The 19,684-nt window shown below is 33.6% G+C and overlaps 12 protein-coding genes across 12 annotated transcripts; 5 read left to right on the forward strand and 7 right to left on the reverse strand.

Moving 5' to 3' along the window:
- Positions 1 to 470: 470 nt before the first annotated feature.
- On the reverse strand, positions 471 to 986 carry NAEGRDRAFT_62567 (uncharacterized protein; the record flags this gene model as incomplete). The annotated part of the gene is made up of 1 exon (XM_002681998.1): positions 471 to 986. The coding sequence occupies one exon, from the start codon at positions 984 to 986 to the stop codon at positions 471 to 473; it is 516 nt and encodes a 171-aa protein (XP_002682044.1).
- Positions 987 to 1,478: 492 nt separating this feature from the next.
- NAEGRDRAFT_62568 (uncharacterized protein) lies at positions 1,479 to 2,054 on the forward strand (the record flags this gene model as incomplete). The annotated part of the gene is made up of 1 exon (XM_002681858.1): positions 1,479 to 2,054. One exon carries the CDS (start codon positions 1,479 to 1,481, stop codon positions 2,052 to 2,054), a length of 576 nt encoding a protein of 191 aa, XP_002681904.1.
- Positions 2,055 to 2,225: 171 nt separating this feature from the next.
- NAEGRDRAFT_62569 (uncharacterized protein) lies at positions 2,226 to 3,268 on the reverse strand (the record flags this gene model as incomplete). Its single annotated transcript, XM_002681999.1, has 2 exons — positions 2,226 to 2,803; positions 2,911 to 3,268. The coding sequence occupies 2 exons, from the start codon at positions 3,266 to 3,268 to the stop codon at positions 2,226 to 2,228; spliced, it is 936 nt and encodes a 311-aa protein (XP_002682045.1).
- An 806-nt stretch (positions 3,269 to 4,074) lies between these two features.
- On the forward strand, positions 4,075 to 5,871 carry NAEGRDRAFT_78137 (ubiquitin protein; the record flags this gene model as incomplete). The annotated part of the gene is made up of 1 exon (XM_002681859.1): positions 4,075 to 5,871. The coding sequence occupies exon 1, from the start codon at positions 4,270 to 4,272 to the stop codon at positions 5,869 to 5,871; it is 1,602 nt and encodes a 533-aa protein (XP_002681905.1). The 5' UTR covers positions 4,075 to 4,269.
- A 795-nt stretch (positions 5,872 to 6,666) lies between these two features.
- On the reverse strand, positions 6,667 to 7,657 carry NAEGRDRAFT_62571 (uncharacterized protein; the record flags this gene model as incomplete). Its single annotated transcript, XM_002682000.1, has 3 exons — positions 6,667 to 7,020; positions 7,067 to 7,120; positions 7,202 to 7,657. The coding sequence occupies 3 exons, from the start codon at positions 7,655 to 7,657 to the stop codon at positions 6,667 to 6,669; spliced, it is 864 nt and encodes a 287-aa protein (XP_002682046.1).
- A 619-nt stretch (positions 7,658 to 8,276) lies between these two features.
- NAEGRDRAFT_62572 (uncharacterized protein) lies at positions 8,277 to 8,975 on the forward strand (the record flags this gene model as incomplete). Its single annotated transcript, XM_002681860.1, has 1 exon — positions 8,277 to 8,975. One exon carries the CDS (start codon positions 8,277 to 8,279, stop codon positions 8,973 to 8,975), a length of 699 nt encoding a protein of 232 aa, XP_002681906.1.
- Positions 8,966 to 9,962, reverse strand: NAEGRDRAFT_78138 (metallophosphoesterase-like protein; the record flags this gene model as incomplete). Its single annotated transcript, XM_002682001.1, has 2 exons — positions 8,966 to 9,496; positions 9,546 to 9,962. 2 exons carry the CDS (start codon positions 9,960 to 9,962, stop codon positions 9,065 to 9,067), a joined length of 849 nt encoding a protein of 282 aa, XP_002682047.1. The 3' UTR covers positions 8,966 to 9,064.
- A 201-nt stretch (positions 9,963 to 10,163) lies between these two features.
- Positions 10,164 to 11,654, forward strand: NAEGRDRAFT_62574 (uncharacterized protein; the record flags this gene model as incomplete). Its single annotated transcript, XM_002681861.1, has 1 exon — positions 10,164 to 11,654. The coding sequence occupies one exon, from the start codon at positions 10,164 to 10,166 to the stop codon at positions 11,652 to 11,654; it is 1,491 nt and encodes a 496-aa protein (XP_002681907.1).
- A 637-nt stretch (positions 11,655 to 12,291) lies between these two features.
- Positions 12,292 to 14,517, forward strand: NAEGRDRAFT_62575 (uncharacterized protein; the record flags this gene model as incomplete). The annotated part of the gene is made up of 5 exons (XM_002681862.1): positions 12,292 to 12,502; positions 12,546 to 12,654; positions 12,699 to 12,788; positions 12,836 to 13,335; positions 14,060 to 14,517. 5 exons carry the CDS (start codon positions 12,292 to 12,294, stop codon positions 14,515 to 14,517), a joined length of 1,368 nt encoding a protein of 455 aa, XP_002681908.1.
- Positions 14,518 to 14,907: 390 nt separating this feature from the next.
- Positions 14,908 to 16,368, reverse strand: NAEGRDRAFT_62576 (uncharacterized protein; the record flags this gene model as incomplete). Its single annotated transcript, XM_002682002.1, has 1 exon — positions 14,908 to 16,368. One exon carries the CDS (start codon positions 16,366 to 16,368, stop codon positions 14,908 to 14,910), a length of 1,461 nt encoding a protein of 486 aa, XP_002682048.1.
- Positions 16,369 to 17,083: 715 nt separating this feature from the next.
- NAEGRDRAFT_62577 (uncharacterized protein) lies at positions 17,084 to 18,220 on the reverse strand (the record flags this gene model as incomplete). Its single annotated transcript, XM_002682003.1, has 1 exon — positions 17,084 to 18,220. One exon carries the CDS (start codon positions 18,218 to 18,220, stop codon positions 17,084 to 17,086), a length of 1,137 nt encoding a protein of 378 aa, XP_002682049.1.
- A 186-nt stretch (positions 18,221 to 18,406) lies between these two features.
- NAEGRDRAFT_30232 (uncharacterized protein) lies at positions 18,407 to 19,678 on the reverse strand (the record flags this gene model as incomplete). Its single annotated transcript, XM_002682004.1, has 2 exons — positions 18,407 to 19,064; positions 19,254 to 19,678. The coding sequence occupies 2 exons, from the start codon at positions 19,676 to 19,678 to the stop codon at positions 18,407 to 18,409; spliced, it is 1,083 nt and encodes a 360-aa protein (XP_002682050.1).
- Positions 19,679 to 19,684: the final 6 nt, after the last annotated feature.

The following is a 19,684-nucleotide window of genomic DNA, read 5'->3' on the forward strand; positions in this document are numbered from 1 at the left end:
ACATTTTTTTTGTATTGTTGTTTCGAATAAATTTTGCCTAGTTCCGCACTTAAATAGGTACAAGGAACTTGGAAGTGAGTTGCTACCATGTTCAGATAGTTCTTAAACAATAAGAGAAATTTGTTCAACAGTTCTTTTGTTATTATTCAGAGTTCCCGAACCAAGACCCTAATATATTTTCCAATGACAACTAGCACATTCATATTATTGTCAGTGGTGGAATCTAACAAACGAATGAGAATGTGAACAACTCTGAAATGATTCGTTCAACACTACAATCTATTCGCACCCAAAGCAAGGATTAGGAAACGATTCTTTTTGACTTGCTTTTCTCGTCGCACATGTTTTTTGTTTCACACTAATTTTTTGTTTTAGCTTATTTCTTGCTTTAGTATCTTTCTGGGGTGTGTAGTTTGTAGTGCAATTGAAAATCAATAAATTAACAATTAATTACAACTCAATTTATCCAATTAAAGCAAATCAGGACACTTTTCCTTCAAACATTTAACCGAAGTAACAGCTCCAACAATATAATTAATCACCAAAAACACCCAAAATACCAAACTCAATGAAGGATTCAAAAAAGACATCATACTCTTATCAGCCATTAAAGATAACAATTGTACATAAATAACAGTTAAGGAATATTGATGAGCCCATCCAATCAAGTGAGAGAAGACAACAGCCAAAACTCCGAATACTGAAGCCAAACAATGGAAATATTGCAATTGTTTTTGTCTCTTCTCATTGATACATTTAGGTGAGGCAAATACAAGAATTCCAATCATTCCGACCACCATCAGTAAGCAATCAGGGAAGATGAGAAATAAATCGGAAATTGCATACGATCTAACATTTTGATAACTAGAATCGCTATATCTAATAAACCATGCGACCATCATTGCAATATGAGCAGTCAAATAAATTAAACTCATCAGGATGAGACAAACATTGGAGGTGAGTAAGAGTCCACGCATTAACCCCATTTTTTCCTTTCCCTTAATAATGAAGATATGATGATGAAGATATCTGGCGACTTTTTTAATAAAAATAAATTAAAATTTGTTGATGATGATCATCTTCCAAGGAAAATTGTGATCTTTTAATTGTGTTGGAGGTTGAACAAGGAAGAAGCATTCATTTTCCTATTTAGAAGCAAGGATAATTTCCTCACATAAGATGATTTTCGAATATGATGTATGTGAAATTAATCTTAATGTATTAAGGGAACGAAAGAAATCTACACCATTTCAAATAGATCACCCAATACAGCCATTTCTATTGAATTGTATCTGTATTTTCCAACACACCAATTCCTTATTGTGAGATTTGAATTTCCCTATCAAAAAAATAGGAAAAAAAACGGCAGAATTGTTCATTGCGAAGATTGTGAGCCTTATTGAATTATCTTCTTAATCACAATACCTATTTTAATATATTACATTTTACATCAATTGGATTATTAGAAAAGCAACATCATGTTACTCTTAACTAAAATTACTAGTATTTTCCAAATCATTCTCGGACTCTTCATGGCCTTGTATCATTTGGCCACAATTATTCCTTGGTATATGAATTCATTGAGTGTTTATGGTACTCATAGTTTGTTCTTAGTGGCGGGAGATTTGTTCATTCTTGGGTTGGGAATATTAGGTGTCTTGATCGGATTCCAAGTTGGAAAGATTAAGAATGATGAGAGAACAGCAACTTTCATGTACACTGGTGGATGTCTATTTGTCATTCCAACCATTGCTTGGATTTTAGCTGCTCAAGGTGCTGTTGAATTTTCCTTGACAGTTCTCTATTCAAAAGTTTTAATATTCCCAAAGACCATGACAGCACAAACAAAACTTGCTCTCCTCTATTTGGATCCTGCTTTTTCTTTTGCTTTCATGCTCTTGACAGCTATTGTTGCAATTATTTCACTTGTGGCTGCTGTCAAGAATGTTAAGAGAGCTGTTCCACAACTTTTTGACGGATCAGGTGTATCAAAGAATGTGGAAACATCTGAAGAACATCAAACATCCTATGTTGCCTTTAACAATAAGCAATAAATTAGATTTTAAATTATTGTATTCAACACTGATGAGTAATTGTGAATTTGACATTTAAAATAAAAATTTGGAGTGATGACATTCCATCAGAAAATTAATGAAATTTGGAATTAAACCAAATGGACAATAAAATGTTATTAAATTGAATTGAATTTATCAAACTGGCCTAATTTATTTGAAATTATTTTCAAAATCAGCAGCAACCAAATCAGCCAAAGTTCTGGCAGAGGTTGAGCCCAACTTGGCACGAGTTTGAAGCTTCAATTCAATTGGATAGTGATCACTAACTTCAGCAGCTTGAGCTCCAGTGAGAGAAAGAGCAGTATCGAATCTATAAACACTAACAGAGTTGATTTCAAATGCAGCACCATCGGCAATCTTCTTATCAGCCATACCCTTTGAAACAATAAATCTATCGTATGGACAAGAAGAAGAAGCAACAGTGGTATCCATATCATCAGTAATCAACCAAGTATACTTTCCATTTCTAAATTTGAGAGCAGCAAGTTGTTTACCAGAAACATATCCACATCCAGCATTAAAGTCTCCCATCATGATTGTGTTTTCATAGAACTTTTCATTCTTGAGTTGTTCATAAACTTCTTGCATGTGATTGAGTTCGTTAACAGCATCAGATGGTTTGATGTGACAGCCCATAATTGCAAATTGGACATTCTTCAACTTGGCATCTGATGTGACCAATTGATAAACAAAAGTGAAAGGAGCACGTTCAAACCAATTGTTACGTCCTTATATTGCACAGTCTTGCCCATCTTGATAAGATTACTATTGAAAATGACACCATATTGTTCCTTTTGAGTTGGTTCCTATCTTTCGCTCAAAACATAACTATAACGTTTATCACCTTCACCCAACAATCTAGCCAAAATGTGGAATGCTTGATCAGAGGAATCTCTCACTTCTTGAACGAGAATCAAGTCGTATTGAGATAGAATTTTGGTGAGAGCAGAGGCAACATTTTGCTTTTGCATCTTTTTAGTTCCCAATACTTGAATATTGAAAGAACAAATACGAATGCCATTGGAAGTTTTACTCTCCAACACTGCAGTATCTTGTAAGGAACTAACTGAAGTCAATGAATAACCATGATAGTGTCTTTGATAGAGAGCTTCAGTTGATCCGAACATGAATGAGATCATCAAGGAAGCAATTAAACATGCAACAACTACCAATAAAATGTTTCTTCTCATCATCTTGATGTATGGAGTATGAATCACCTATTAAAAATATATAATAATATTGTATGATGCGTGATGATAATCCGTTTACAGAAAAGACGATAAAGACTTGTCTGTGTCGCTGTTTTTTTACTATGATGAAATTAAGCGTTGTTGTTTTTGCCTTCCAATAATAAAAAGATTGTAATCGAAAGGCATGTAACAAAGATTCGGAACATATTGCGAGTTGTTTCTAGTTTAAAACTGAACAAAGATGACTCACCTAATATTATTGCAACTGTGGTTGAAAGATAATGGTGTAAATAAATATGAGAAGATGATTGTGCTTTCCGAAGGTGAGCTTTGCAATGAGGAAAAACTTTAACTGAGATTTTTTAAATCTGGACTGTAGATGGATTGTCGGTTTTTTCAAAATATTATATTGAGGCTCAAGTTGTGGTAATAATTCATTTTATGCAGGTTGGGCAAATGTGATGATTATAAACCCCGACTGAGCTTACTGTGTTTTCCCTCCAAGTAAGGTTCATGGAAACTTGAAGGTGAATACGACCTAGAAATTAGTTGCCTCATCAAATGGGTTGCACTCTATAATCCAAATCTCAAAATACAATTGAATAGATTAGATTATTATCCAATTTTCTCTCAGGCCTGTTTCTACTTCTTACTGCTTGACAAAGAGATTCTTTGCTGCCTTGTCATCATTATTATCCTCACTCAAATTTTTAATACCCAACATTCCGAGCAGTGTAAGGAACAAGAAATCTTAAAATAGATCAAGAATAAACGTTTACTATCGATATTATCAATTAAAAAACAAAAAAAATCTATTCACCACCACTCTTTTGTTGGATTGTGTGATTGACAAATTTTCTCTCAAACGTTCAAGTTGGATAATTCGTGTTTTTGGAAACAATTTATAGTAATATTACGAGACTATTTGTACGTTTTTTAATTCGACAACACTTGATATTGATTATCGGATTGTATTATTGGATTATAGTTGATTATAAATTACAATGAAAGTAAATATTAGATGCTCTAATGGTGATACTTTTGCCGTTAATGATGTTGATCTTAACCAAACTGTTGCTGAATTCAAACAAGTTGTTGCTGACCAATCACAAATTCCTGCCAGTGACCAACGTTTGATTTATAGAGGTAAGGTGTTGAAGGATCAAGCTACCCTGAAGAGTTATGGAGTTGAAGATGGTCTAACTGTTCACTTGGTGAGAGGAACACCAAAACCAGCAACAGCCACACCATCAACTACTACTACTAGTACAACAGCCACCACCACTCCTACAACCACCACAACTACAACACCAACTCCTACAACCACAACACCAACCACAAATACAACTACCTCTACACCAACCTCCACTCCATCAAATAATACTACAAACCAACAACAACAACAAAATCCATTTAATATGTTTGGAGGTATGGGAGGTATGGGTAATATGTTCGGAAATATGGGAAGTGGTGGAATGCCAAATATGGATCCAAATACAATGCAACAAATGATGAATAATCCTATGGTTCAAAGCTTAATGAATAATCCTGATTTTATTCGTGAAATTATGGGCACTAATCCACAAATTCAAGAAATTATGAGAAATAATCCTGAAGTTGGAAGAATGCTCCAAGATCCTGAAATGATCAGAAGAGCTATGGAAATGTCAAGAAATCCTGAACTCATGAGAGAAATGATGAGAAATACTGATTTGGCACTCAGCAATATTGAAAATCTTCCTGGTGGATTTGATGCTCTCAGAAGAATGTACAGTGATGTTCAAGAACCTCTTCATGAAGCCACTAGTGAAATGTTGAGACAACCAAATCAACCAAACACTACTCCAAATCAACCAACAAATAATGTTCCAAGTGGACAACCATTCAACATGTGGGGAAATAACCCACCACCAACAACTGGAACTACTACTACCAACACAAATACAACTAGTAATAATAACACTACCACTGGTACTAATCAAAATACTAATCCATTCTCAATGTTTGGAAATATGGGAGGAATGGGAGGTATGGGAGGAATGGGTGGAATGCCAAATATAAACCCACAACAAGCCCAACAAATGATGAATAATCCATTCATGCAACAAATGATGCAACAAATGCTCTCAGATCCTAACACATTGGATCAATTGATTGGTTCTAATCCAATGCTTCAACAAATGTCACAACAAAATCCAATGCTGAGAACCATGTTGGGTAATCCACAATTTATTCAACAAGTCATGCAATTGCAAGGGTTATTAAATCAAAATCAACCTCCAAATACAACCACTAATACTGGTACAACGCCAACTGGTACACCTAATCCATTTGAAAATTTGCAACAAATGATGCAAGGAATGAATTTGGGAGGAAATACAGGAGGTCAAAATCCATTTGCCATGTTTGGTAATCCATTTATGGCACCTCAACAACAAACAAACCAACAACCACCTAGAGAACGTTTTGCTACTCAACTGACTCAACTTCAAGAAATGGGCTTTTTCGATGAACAATCAAACATTGAAGCTTTACTTGTGGCTAATGGTAATGTAAATGCAGCAATTGAATATCTCCTTTCCAATCCTCCTCCAAGCAGAAACTAATTGTAAACTTATCTTGTTCAATAATAAAATTAAAAATATTTGTAAAATAAGATGTGAATAAATGAAAGATTTAGTGAAGACATCAAATTGTAATATTTATTAAAGTTCTTGTATCGTAAAGACTTAGAGACGAAATGAACTAATAAACATATATGTTAAATAGAATGAAAAAAAACATTGTTTCAAATAATTAGAAACTCATTCAGTGATTTTGAAAACACTTCAACATATTCACCAAATAAGGAAGCTTTCAAATTAATTAACAGTTATTTTATTAAGATATTAAGGGATATTCAATATGAATACTAATCACTGAATTTTACAATGATCATGATGGAAGTTGTGAACATTATTGTTGGGATGATTGTTTGTTAGAAGGATATGGTTCATGGTCAGCATATTGGCTTTCTGGTGCAGAGTGGTGGGGATGCTATTCACTAACTTCATACGATTTCATTAAGGAGAGATTTGTTGTGGCCATTGCTTCTACTAGTGATTAAAAGTTTTTTAAAAGTTTGCATGGAAGAGAATGAAGGGTGTATAAAATTGGGATGCTTAGTAATAAATCTTGTCTGTCCATTATTAAAAAGACTACAGCACCACAGGTTCCCAAGTTGTCTCCAACCTCAGTACTGATGTGGCTCGAAGATGCTTAACTTCTCAAATCGGACGGGATGAGGTGCATTCATCGTGATATGGCCGTAGCCAACAATATTCCTTTAATCTTTAATATTAAGGTAACATTAGCCTAATCATGATTAGATAAAGGTTTAGTATTCTGAATAAATAATTTAATTAAAACTTTCTATTGATAATCCAATTCTTATACATGTGACCTGCCACAACCTTAATTTGATGATAGAATGAATAAAAATCCAATGTTGTAAAAAGTGCAGAAACGAAAGGATACATGGCTCCACCAATAACACCAGGGAAACCTCGTCCATATTCCATCATGTAAGTATGAGGTTGAGATCTGTATGTACAAGCTTCAAATCTTGGCAAGAATGTCATATCACCTGGTGTATAATGCAATCCTCTAATATTACCTGGTGTATAAGTTTCGTGATGTCCTGAAATTATATAATCATAAACATCCATCATGTATCTTCCTGAAAATCCTCCAGCTCCAACAGGTGATCCATAAAGCTGTTTCGAATAAAAAATTATTAAAATTTTGGTTTGGTTAACATACCAAAATATATTCAGTAAAGGAAAAGTGGAAAATTGCAATTTGTCCAAGAGCTCCCTGTTAATATTATTCACAATAAATAGATTAAATTTGATAATAAAATTACAATAAATTATCCTAAATCAATTTAAAACTTACTCCACACATATTAAACATCCATTGTTCCTTCATCTTTTTCGAATCAAAAAAGTCCATACTCTTCATGTCTGCACAATATTTTGGATACTTTTCATGTAATTGTCTCAAAATTTCCTCACATCTCAACTCGAAAATTGCATTTGGATTCTCAGCAGGCTCATTAAACTTTCCATCCATATCAGGAGTTTCTCGTGTCCATTTTCTTTCTTTGCAACCATCATATTTCAATGTACAAACTGTTGTTTCATCAGAGTGATTTATCTTCATTTCTCCAACTTGGTCAACTTTGAAATTATCTGGGTACTTTTTGACAGCACTTTTCACAATCTTGTCCAATTCCTTCGGATCAAACACAAATTGTGAAGCAAACAATTTTTCAAAGAACTTATTCTTGGCAGCCACGTAAAAGAAGAGGAATGTGGCCACGCAAGTGGTGAGGATAAGTGTGAGTGACATTTTTTTGTTGTGAAAAAGATTCTTGATGTGGTTGGGCATGCAGCAATCATTGATTTACAGTTTCGATAGGATTCGTATTCCGATGAGTACTTCCTGTAGTTAAGTGCTCGGTATTAACATTGTTAAGGTATGATGTCAAGTTACTTTCGACTAATTTTGTTTTCCTACTATTACAAAGCTGTATTCAATAGGAATCATGAAGTAGATTATAAGCTTTTTTCATCATCCAGACGATGAATATTAAATTTCACATCAAATAGTCACTCGCTAATTCATCTAGCTTCCTTATCCATCTAATCTCCAACTTCTTGCAATGATCATTTCTTCCTTCGCTATGTGTTATCAATTCTCCATTTTTTTTGTAAATTTGAAAACAAATATTGGCGGCAAAGTCATCAAGGCACCAATTTAGAAATTAAGTAATGGCTAAAAAAGTTCCCGTTCAACATCCAAATAATAATAATAATTTTTTAATATATTCAGAAAAAAAAAGACAAGACACAGACTTGCAATTTTTTGTAAAGTACGTCTCTGATAATTCGTAGGACTTGTTTTTTAACATTTATACAATATTTCTTATCTACTATTGAAAACAGATAACAACAACAATACATTTAAAATGATTAGAAGAGGATTAAATTTATTGATTAGTCATCAATCATCATCATCTTTAATACAACAACAACAATACATTAAAAGATTTGCTAGTGTAGCTGCCTCTAAACTTGCAAATTCATTCTATGAATTAAAGGCTCAAGATATCAAAGGAAAAGTAACAGAATTTAAATCATTTGAAGGAAAAGTTTGTTTAATTGTCAATGTTGATGAAGATGAATTGATCAGAATGAAGGTCAAGCATCAAATTACACATCCAGAAGAATTTAAACAATTGATGGAACTCAGAGAATTAATTCACAAGTTTGAAAATAAGGAATTTTCTATTATTGCCTTCCCAACAAGGGAAGCTGAAGTTACCCATGAACATGTTGCTCCAGAATATACTCTTGATGATGTTTTATTGGATAATGACAAAAAAGCTTCAAAAATTATCGGAAAGGATGTTTTCACAGTAATGAGACCTGTTCACTTGAACACAATGAAGGAACACCAAGTTTATGCCTATTTGAAGTATCAAGCTGAAGAATTAGAAAAGAAGATTGTTAAACATCCAGAAGAATTGAAGGGTGAAGATATTTCAATCAATGAAATGTTTACCAAGTTTTTGATTAATAGAAAGGGAGAAGTTGTTGCAAGATTCGGAAAGAATGTTGAACCACAACAATTGGCCTTCTTGATTGAACAATTATTAAAGGAATAAATTTATTATTATTTATTTAATTATTAAACAATTACTACTCATTAAAATGTGAAATAGGTTTCAATTTTGATGGGTGAAATTTAATGTTGTTACAATTCAAAGACAGTATCTTCTTTGTACATGTTATCTGGATCAGTACCTTCAAAAGCAGCTGAAATATAACCCAATTGATTACTCGATATTGGAATTCCATTAAAATTTTGATTTGAACTATAGTGGGTATGTCCAAAAATCCAATACTTTACAGGATCTTTACATAATTGACTCAAATCTGAGGAGAATGCATGGTTACACAACTTGGTATATTCATCCAAATCATCTTTTTCATAAGTTGGTGAACTAACCCCTTTCAATAATGGAGCATGATGAGTGACAATGACAACATTTTTTCCTTGATGCTTTTCCAATTCTTCAGTAAGCCATTTCACTGATTGTTCATAAATATTGGCAGTATCATCCACAACTAACTTTCTCTTCTTTTCATTTTCCATAATACTTATCATTTCATAATCATTCATGGACTTTCGAATATTTTCATTCAACAATTTCATAATCTCTGTAAAAACTCACCTCTTGAACGACCACTCTAGCCCCCAATGGTACATGACTCCACAACAAACATCCAATAAACACAACCTTAACTCCATCAATTTCCACCTCAACCGATCTCTGTTCCAGAAAATGCACATTCTCAAACTCTGCACTCACACTCTCCATTTGCTTCATCACTGTCCAATATTCATTATTATAACACTCATGATTACCAGCCACTACAATTACAATTCTATACTTTTCCGAACACTTCTTTAGAAAATCCCGATAACTATCCTTCATTGGATTTCCAATATCTCCCGCCAAAACTAAAACTTCTCGTGATGAAGATTTTTCTAGAATGGAGTTTCCGAATTTGCTCTTGTACTGACTCTCAAAATCATCCAGGTTTCGAAAGTGCTCAATGTGAAGATCACTCATGTATTGAATTTTCATTTTTTTTATTTTAAAAATCTTTGCAATATTTGGAAGTTTGAACTTGGTTTACAACACTTTTGTGAGAAACCATAAATGCAAATACGAAACTGAATCCATTATCCTTACAAATTGAAAGACAATTTTAACAAGTTAACCATTATTTTTCAAATAATATATCATTATATTTCCATTTTAAGAATAATAAATTTATTAAAAAAAATGAAAAGATCTCTAACAGAAGAAGTCACTTCCTCACCCACAACTTCCAAGCAAGCAAAATACAATCACGATGAAAAAATTGGAAAATACAAAAATGTTTTTTGCCCTGATGTGTTGAGTGTCATATTTTCATTCATTCCGGTCATGGATGAAACCTTACTTTCCATAAAATTAGTCTGCCATCTGTGGTATGATAGTTTGAAAGGAGAATTCAGACACAATTTGATTCATTCGATTACTGATTATTTGCAAAGTCAATTTGAACTTGATGATGATAGAGAAACCATGACAAGATTGTTGGTTTTGGTAAAGCAGTGGTTGGGAGCAAGACAATACACAATTAATTTGTTGCAAGAAACTGGTGTGGAAATGGATAAATGTGTACAGAAATTATACAAGAAGAAGAGTTTTCCAAATATTCAAGTCTTGGCATATGATTCAATAGAGGAATATGAGGATTTTGTGGTGTTGCTTGTTCATTTAGACGCGGACGTTTATATGAAAATGACAATTCTTTACTCAACTGCTGAGGATTGTTTTACATATGTTGATGTTTTTGGAAATTATGATTGGAAAACTAAATTGAATATTGATCCTTCAATTAAGAGGAATACAGTATTCAAAATGAATCCTAGTGATGACATGTTTATTACATCTTATGAAATGAATAGAGAGTTTTTCACTTCGCTATGTGAATTACTGGAAATTACTGGAATATCAGAAAAAGACCTACTGTTCAATATCTTGTGGGGTCCAAGAACTGAATATAGAAGTGTTGAAGGAGGTGATATACCAATCAAAGATGTAGAATTTGAAAAGAATGTTGAGATTTCAGACGAAAGAATGAACTATTTATATGAACGATTCAACTTGAAATTATTGAACGAGCCTGAGGTTATTAAAATGGCTTGGAGAAATGCCACAAAGGCATTTACATCTGTCATGGAGAAGAAACTAACTAGTAGAGAAACTATTCCAGAAATACTAGTCTCGAACGTTACAGGAAGTTTCTGTTCATTCGATTTGACAGCTAATCCCAGAAGATGTGTGGAATCAACATTTGATTTGCTATATAAGGGTCATGAATTTGAAGTTACCTTTTTCCTTGTTCAAAGCTTCTTCTATGGTCATGATTCTATGGATGAACCTCCAAGGTTTGAGTGCAAATCCAAAACGAATGGTTCCATCTTTGAGTTTATGTGCTATGTAGACGATTCTTATCTTCATTTTGATGAAATGCCTTTTCATCAAATGGTGCCACCAGATATTCCAAAAACATACCACACCTTTAAGGAATACAAACCAGATCTACTCTGTATTTTTTCTCAGTGGTTAGAGTTGGTTCCTAGATATCATTTATTGAGTGGCAGTGCTACTCTATTTATTGAGGATGATAACTCTCTGAAATTCCTAATTGATCACAATAATAATAGATGGCATCAAGGAGAAGTAGATAGGATTGAGGAAACTAAATGTGATGATGAGTATTAACATTGATTCCCATTTCGAAAACAACTATGTACAACTATGTGAGTTTCTGTTTGGTTGAAAGAACCAGAATTGAGGAATAATTTGCTGTAAACGATTAACATTTGTGCGCGCAAGGATTAAATTACAAATGCACATTTTTTTGACTTGATAAAATTGGCGCCAAAATAGCAAGTTCATTTTTCAAAATTGAAAAAAAATGTTCCACTTGCTGGCAAATCTCGTCTTGTTGAATCGGATCATTCCCTCATTGATTTTCTTATCGGAATCAGTGTTGGGAATTTTAATCCCTCACCTCTATTATAAATATGTAAAGAAGGAAGAGTTGTCTAGGTTTTTCTATGCAGTGTTTATTATTCAGATCATATTTTCGAATGTTTATTGTAATTTTGTGGGGAATTTTCCAATATTTCCGTTTATTGTACATTGTTATTTCAATTTGACTTGTATTGTGCATAATTGTGTGTTAATTCGTTGGCAAGAGTTGAAACCAAAGTGGTATTTGTACTTGATTAGTTTGCCTTCTGCTTGGTATTTGGGATATTCTGCTATTGGAACAGTTGTAGCAAGTCCAATTCTTATTATAACAACAAGTACATGGAGCGCAGGATTGCAAGATTATGTTCTTTCTTGGGCAAGGATGGATATTTTGGGATTGAATTTAATAGTATTGATTGTTTCAATTCATTCGTTTTATATTTCTTTGAAGAGTCCTACTTTTTGTAAGGAAGTTGTGCATTTGGATTTGACAGCCAATAGAGAGGATTGTGGCGATCAAGTTAAGGAGTTGGAATCAAAAATTGAGATACATCAAGATGAAAGCAAAATTTTAAGAGTTTTCCAATTGACTGGTAGGTTGATTTTTCAATGTAAAACTGAACTCAAACAATTCAGATGTACATTTGGGACCATTCATGTCCAAACAAAAACTCTTTACCTTATGTGAAAAAATTGCCAAGGATCCAAGAATTGATCTTGTACTGATTACTGGAGATATGGAAACGTGAGTATTTATTCTTTATTGGAATAATTAATTGTTTTTCATAGATTTGACTGTGCAGAAGATATGAATGGATTGAAGGAAGCTCTTACACCTCTAAAGGAAATTTCAAATAGAGTTGTGGCATGTTTGGGAAAGTATGTACATTTTATTCTTGATGAATGAATTAAAAAAACAAAATTAGTCACGATTATGAGGTTTATGAAAAGGTTAAGGAAGCATACAGAGAGAATAACATTCCTTTACTGGAAGATGAGGAAATGCTTGTCACCATTCCTCGTTGGTCAAAACTATTGAACAAGACAGTTCAGGTTCAAGTGGTTGGTTCTCTCTTCTCTTACAATCACGATCAGGCAGCCAACATGACAGATGCTTTATTCAAAAAGTATCCAAGAAAGGCAGCCGATGTAAAGAGAATATTCCTCATTCACAACCCAGCCATGTTATCTTGCATTCCTTTGGCTGATTCTTGTGATATTGTATTTTCTGGACATCTTCATGGAGGTCAGATCAGAGTGGGTTGGAAGAGAAGATGGACAATTGTAAAGTTTGCTCAAAAATTGCTTAAATTACTGGGAAGAGAAAAGAGATTCTTCAGAGTGCCATTCCCAGATCAAGGCCTTTATGGAAGAGGTATGATACGGTTGTATAGTCATAGAGGAACTGGTCATTATGGTTTTCCATGTAAGTAGTGAGATTTGTGAAACTTGAAACATTGAATTTAATTAATCAGTGCGGATTGGAATTCCATCAGAACATTCTTTAATTCAATTATATTTTTAAAAACATTGGCTTTCATATTGCAATTGGAGAGATTTATGAAGAATGGGATTTTGACAACGGTTTATTATCAAGTTATGACCTAGAATATTCAACTAATGGATTATTATTTAGTGTTCAAATAAGTGTAATTCAATAGGTATTCCTTCGCTTTTTGATTTAGTGTTGATTGGTTTTTTTCGAAAAAAGATCAGAAACGCAACAACACTGGACTTTAGCGAGTTCTATATACTCCAACACCTTATTTTGGAATGCCTATATTAGTATCAAGTTAAACGCACAGTAATGTTCACAGATGGAACAAGGTTACGACCACCCAAATAGTGCCACACAACCACCACTTCTACAGTATTGCTTGTTTAACAAGGGCGTTAAAAGTACACACAACATTGTCTTAGTAACTGTAGTGCATTAATTTGAAAGAAAAAATATGACCAGTACAAAAGCTAAAGCTTCCTTAATTATTCTCAGGTAGGTTTGTGAATTTTTCACATTTCAATTCACCACCAAGGTTCATAGCTCTATCGGAATTGTTTCAGCTGCCACATTCTTGTTCAATCTCGGAATGGGAATTTGGGGATGTAAGTTTTCATATTATTAAAATATACTTAAATTTTAATAACATCAGTTGTTGTCCAAAGTGAAATTAAATCTGAGAAGAATGATGAAAAGTGCTCAGCCTCTCTTGTGTCTGATTTGATGCTCACCTATTCAATTCTATTGATTATTTCTGCTGTTGGTGCAGTTTGTCATTTCCTTGCTGCCAGTACTGACCAATGCTTATTCCACTTGAGTGAATCTTCTACTCCAAACAAAGCAAAACCATGCTATTCCCTCTCACAGTGTTGCTTCTCTGTTATTGGAGTTGCTGCTATTGGAGTTTTGATTGCCATGACTGTCTATCTCTATAAGGATTCATGTAAGGATTTGAGAGGGACAATGTATCAACTTGCAAGTCCCTATGTGATTACTCAATATGTTGCATTTTTCATTTTCAATTTGTGTTCTGTCTGTATCATGTCATGCATTCAATGTTGTGGTATTTTTGGAGTTACAATGTCTGACAGTAGATTTGAAAAGGTTTAATAAATTTCCAATACTCTAAAAACTCTGAGCAACATGAAATAGCTACATGTAACAAGTGAGCATAAGGGAATCCCAAGGTTCACATGCCAACATTAACATATCAACATGCACATGGTGATGAGTAATTGTGGTGAGTGGGGTTGATATGCGCCTTGCCAATGTGTCATATACAAGATTTCTTGCGTGGTGCATTAGAAAATGGCTTCCAAAGTTTTTAAATTGGAGCTTAATGACTGTTTGAAATTCTTATTAATCTATTGCAGGTTTCAAGGACTAGAGTTTGAATTTGATGAGATTTGAATCATACTCATTCGTTATAAAGAGGAATATTGTTGTCAATTGTAATTTATTAAGAATATCGTTATTGTTACATAATCAGAAAGGTATTATTTACAATCTTTCAGACCAAACACCACCAGAAAATTTAAAGCTGTCTCTTTGAACCTTTTTAGAAAAGTAAGTTCCATAATCTTCTTCAGTTAATTCTTCACATTCACTGATTTTAGTGCACTCATTCAATAATGTTAAGGACATGAATGGAAGATCGTCCAAAAACAATGCTTCTACTTCTTGATATTTATCAATTCTCCAATTTCCAGAGCTCTTCTTGTATGAAACTCTTGGATAACCAGCATCATAATCTTCACTTATATCACATTTCAAATATTTGAAAGAATTATTTTCTCTCAAAACCAAATCGTACAATTCTGTATCATGATTGTATTTTGAATGCTCACCAACATCCAATGCTAATCTATAAGTACCAACCAATTTACTTTCTGCGCCCAATTTTGAGAGAACCACGAATGCTTCTTGATCATTCAATAGAGCTGCCTCAATAACTTGTTCGTCGTGTCTCAATAACTTTGAAGCATATCTAATTGATTTACCAGTATGGGACACAGCTTTCATTACTACTTGCTTATCATCTCTCAACTCTTCACTTAACAATGACAAGTTATTACCGTCCTTCATTGCTGCCAATGCAATTTCTTTTTCCTTTCTTTGTTCGACAGGTAATAACCTGAACAAAGATGGCACAAGCTCCAACATCTTACCAATAAAGTCCACATTATTCTTTAAGGAATCATCGATAAATTGATACTTTTCACAGTCTCTACACAAAACTTGGGTTACAATTTCTTCATCAGCTGTGAAACTCTTATCGACAAGATTAAACACATTATATCCAGAATAGTAAGTCAAATGAGCTTTCACAATATCTCTATCCATTTTCAAATATTCTGGAAAAGAGTAGCCACTACTCTTTTGAGTATGAATGATCTCTAAACATAATTCCTTCGATAAAATTCTTGGAGCTGTGTGGGCAAATAAATAGATATCTGAAGCAGCTGCTAACATTAATAATTCATCATCCATTTTCAATCTTTCTGAAATAAATTGAAATTGTGATCCATCAGAAGAGAGAATTCTCTTTACAATTTCCTTATCATCCCTCAATTCAAGTGGAAAATGTTCAAGACTTGGACGAAGTGGAATTATTCCTTCTATAAATTCCTTATCTTCCCAAAGTTCCTTTGCTACCAAACGAAGCATGGAAATTCTCTTCTTACAAACAGCCAAAACAAATTCCTTATCATTCTTTCGTAAGGTGATCAATTTTTCTTCCGGACAATGCTTGGAGAGTGCAAGTAAGGCCAAATCACGATCCCTCTCAAACACAACGGAAGGAATCTTATTAAAGATGTAACTTCCCATCACATTGAGGGCCATTCTAACAATATCGGCATCTTCCTTCAATTCATCAGAAATGTTGGAAAAGACAGCATAGTTGGACTTTTGTATCGCTGCGAGAGCTGTTTCCTTATCCATTGTTGGTGTTGCTTGCATTATGGTTGGGTGCAGTGGTGTTGTTGGATTTTTTTCTAGTTTAAATAAGGGTTGTTTGGAGTTGGAGTGTACTTGTGTACTTGTGATGTGCACAGCTGTGGTTTGCGCCCTTAGTAAAAGAGTTCTCTACCAAGAACCACAGTTAATTCTTGCTCTCTCTTTTTATTTCTATTCTTGGATAGATAAAGTTGGGATGATGTTGCGCTTGTGTAGATTAATGAACACCATTTTCTTTCAATACCATCGTTCAAGAAAGACATTTCTAACTCAATTCTGAACTTTTAGGTCAGGTTATTCAGTTGTGGTGATGATTTGAATATCGGTCAATAATTCCCTCAGATATATGTTATACAGAGTTGTTGCCATCCTATTTATAATAGGAATTAAACAAGGAGAAATAAAAGGAGTGGTAATCTTATCAAATATTAGTTCAACAACTGATCTTACTTCCTCTTCTGAAGTTTCTGGTTGTAATTCTTTGAACAGATCGTAAAAATGTTGATTTAGCAGAATGGGACGATCCTAGTATTAGAATCTTGTTGAGAGTTGCATCATGATGTTGTCCTCGCTTGTAAATCGATTGGAATAAACCCATTTTTATGATTAATATTTTGATTAGTAGGTGGTTTATCATAAACTTTAGTTCTACCTGGAAAATGCTATCATATTGAAAAATAGTTTAGAATATTGATTTTATAAGATCTATCTTGTTTTATCAGAGTGTTGAAAGGAAAATATCAGACAACCTCTCTGAATTAATCATTGTCAAAAGTTTAGTTTGACTCTCGCTCAAATGATACAAATCATTGAAATGTTTACATTGAAACCTTTCATTTCCTACATTCAATTTGAATGTCAGAGTTGAGTTTCCATTAACTAGTCCACTCATTGCAATCATAAATTCATTAGAATTCGAAACTCTACAATTCGTCTTGTAATCTATAAATTGTCCATTCTTTGTAAAGTATACCATTCCACTTTTTGTTGAATTCAAATCCCAATAAACTCCAATCGTATCTCCCTTCTTAATTTGTGGACCTCCAACTCTATACGAAGAGTTTCGTTGTGAGTTTCGTAATCTTTGGTCGTCCGTATGGAATGCAACACTCTCACAGAACCATCCAATATGATTTTGCAAGTCATTGTCAGCTTTACCAAATCCTAAACAAATGGTAGGATTCGAATTGTTTTCAGTTTCTAATAGTGTCACTTCATAATAACAGGCATGATTCATTGCAGAGATTGGTAGGGAACTGTAGAGATGGAAATTTGAGGAGTCATTGTCTTGATTCTTCAGTGTGAACAAATTGCTGGAATAGTTTGCATTCCCAATTAGTTGTGTTTCCAATAAAATCGATTGCATACATCGGACCATTGTCGACGATTCGTCCACAATATAAGTATTTACATGATGAGGATTGAGGCTTCCAAATTCTTTACTATTTAGCAAGGAAAAATTCCTCTTGGAAAATTGTTTTCTTTTTTTTAATACAAAACTAGTAATATCCCTGTTTGGTTGCATACTATTTATGGAAGAATGGTCAACCTTGTAGGTCCTCCACTGTGGAACCATTTCACTACTTGAAGAAACTTGTTGGTGTGTTGAATGATGATCAAATGTAGTTATCACATCTTCAATGGAGGAAACAAGTTGTAGATTATTTCTTGGTGAAGTTGATGATTGATTATTAGAAAGGTTTCCAATAGTATTTTCTATGGATTGTGTTTTTAGTTGAGGCAGTTGCTGTTGCTGCTGCTGTTGTTTTGTACTGTCTGTCATGGATTCATTTAAGTTATTTTTGTCTCCACCAGCAATCCAAAAGGCAAAGAGTGAGCTTACTATCGAGTTCATATTATTAGTGTGATGTTGTTTTTTTTGTTTCGAATAAGAGCTTGCCTCTTCGTTTTGTCTCTTGAAAAGGAAAAGACAGTCTTCATGTAGGAAATACATTTATTGGACGAATTGTAAACAGTGCGCTCAAACAAGACTAAAAATACACAAACAGAAGTAAACATTACATTTGGAAAGCACATTAATTTAATGATTATTTTCTGTAGATGATGGAGCAATGGTCGAAATAGTTTCCTTCTCATTCAGTCCGACATGGAGTTCTGTAGAATCACGATTGTTATTCGAATCAACTACAGTTGCAGCATTTTGTAACTTTTCCACCTTATCCTTATATTGCTTTCTGTGTGAATAGTAAATAATTTGACAGAAAATAAAAGTATCCAAGCAAACATTCAAATGAGTTTCGGCTAACCAAGGTAATCTAGTTAATAAATATTCACCATCACTAGAAAAAAGCCAAATTGAAATAAGGTAGAATAAATTACCAAAGATTGCCAAAATGAAAAAGACCTTTGAGAGACCTTCTGTGGATTGTCTCTTAAAGTTTTTGTAAATTTGAGGCCACCTAGAGAACATGTACATGACTGAACAAATGCAACCAATAATGAAACCAACCATGGAAATGGTAGTGTTTGGAGGAAAGACAAAATCATTATGTTTTGGAACACCTTCTTGACCCTTAACAATCATCATGTGTTCTGGTTTGAGTGATTGTAATTTTCTACCAGTATTTTGATGAACAATTTGATTGTTGAGCTCATTTCTATTGGAAAGAACAAGGAATGAAATAACAAATATAACACTTGCCAGAATGGTAATGGTTGCAACTTTCAGCTTGGACTTGCTTTGACTATTGGGTAATAGGGAAACTTGATGAGAGGCATGTGAATCCTCATGATGTTGTTCATCATCGGAAAATATGATATGTTCCTCATCAGCAGCAGCATGGGTATCATTCAATTCAATAGTATTCACAAGATTTTCATCCTTCTTCTTCTTTGAAAACCACTTCTTCCAAAATCCCATATGCAACAGTGAGTAAAAGATGTATTGTCCAATAATTACAACATCAACCATGACAAAATAAGTAGCCACAAATATCTGTGTCATTAATTGTCCAGACAATATACAAGCAATCATATTACAAGTATCTCCTATCGTTGATGGTATCAAAAATCCAATAGAAAGCGAACTGGCATCCTTGTTTTTAAAATTGGCTATTATTTGTGGTAAAAGTGCTAAAATCCAACAAAATAACGATAACATTCCAATGTAGAATGAAGCCTGTTCACGAGCACTATGTACACACTCTCCAAAAACAATGTAAATCCACTTGATGTATTGTATTCCTTCGGGATCAAATTCTAAACATGATGCTGTTTCATTCAGCACGGATGATGAATTTTCGGCTATTGTTTGTTGGAGCCATGTTAGTATTGGTTCTTCAAGATGATTCATTTCTTT

The sequence above is a fragment of the Naegleria gruberi genome (assembly GCF_000004985.1).
Source record: "Naegleria gruberi genomic scaffold NAEGRscaffold_4, whole genome shotgun sequence".
NCBI classification, from domain to species: Eukaryota; Heterolobosea; class Eutetramitea; order Acrasida; family Naegleriidae; genus Naegleria; species Naegleria gruberi.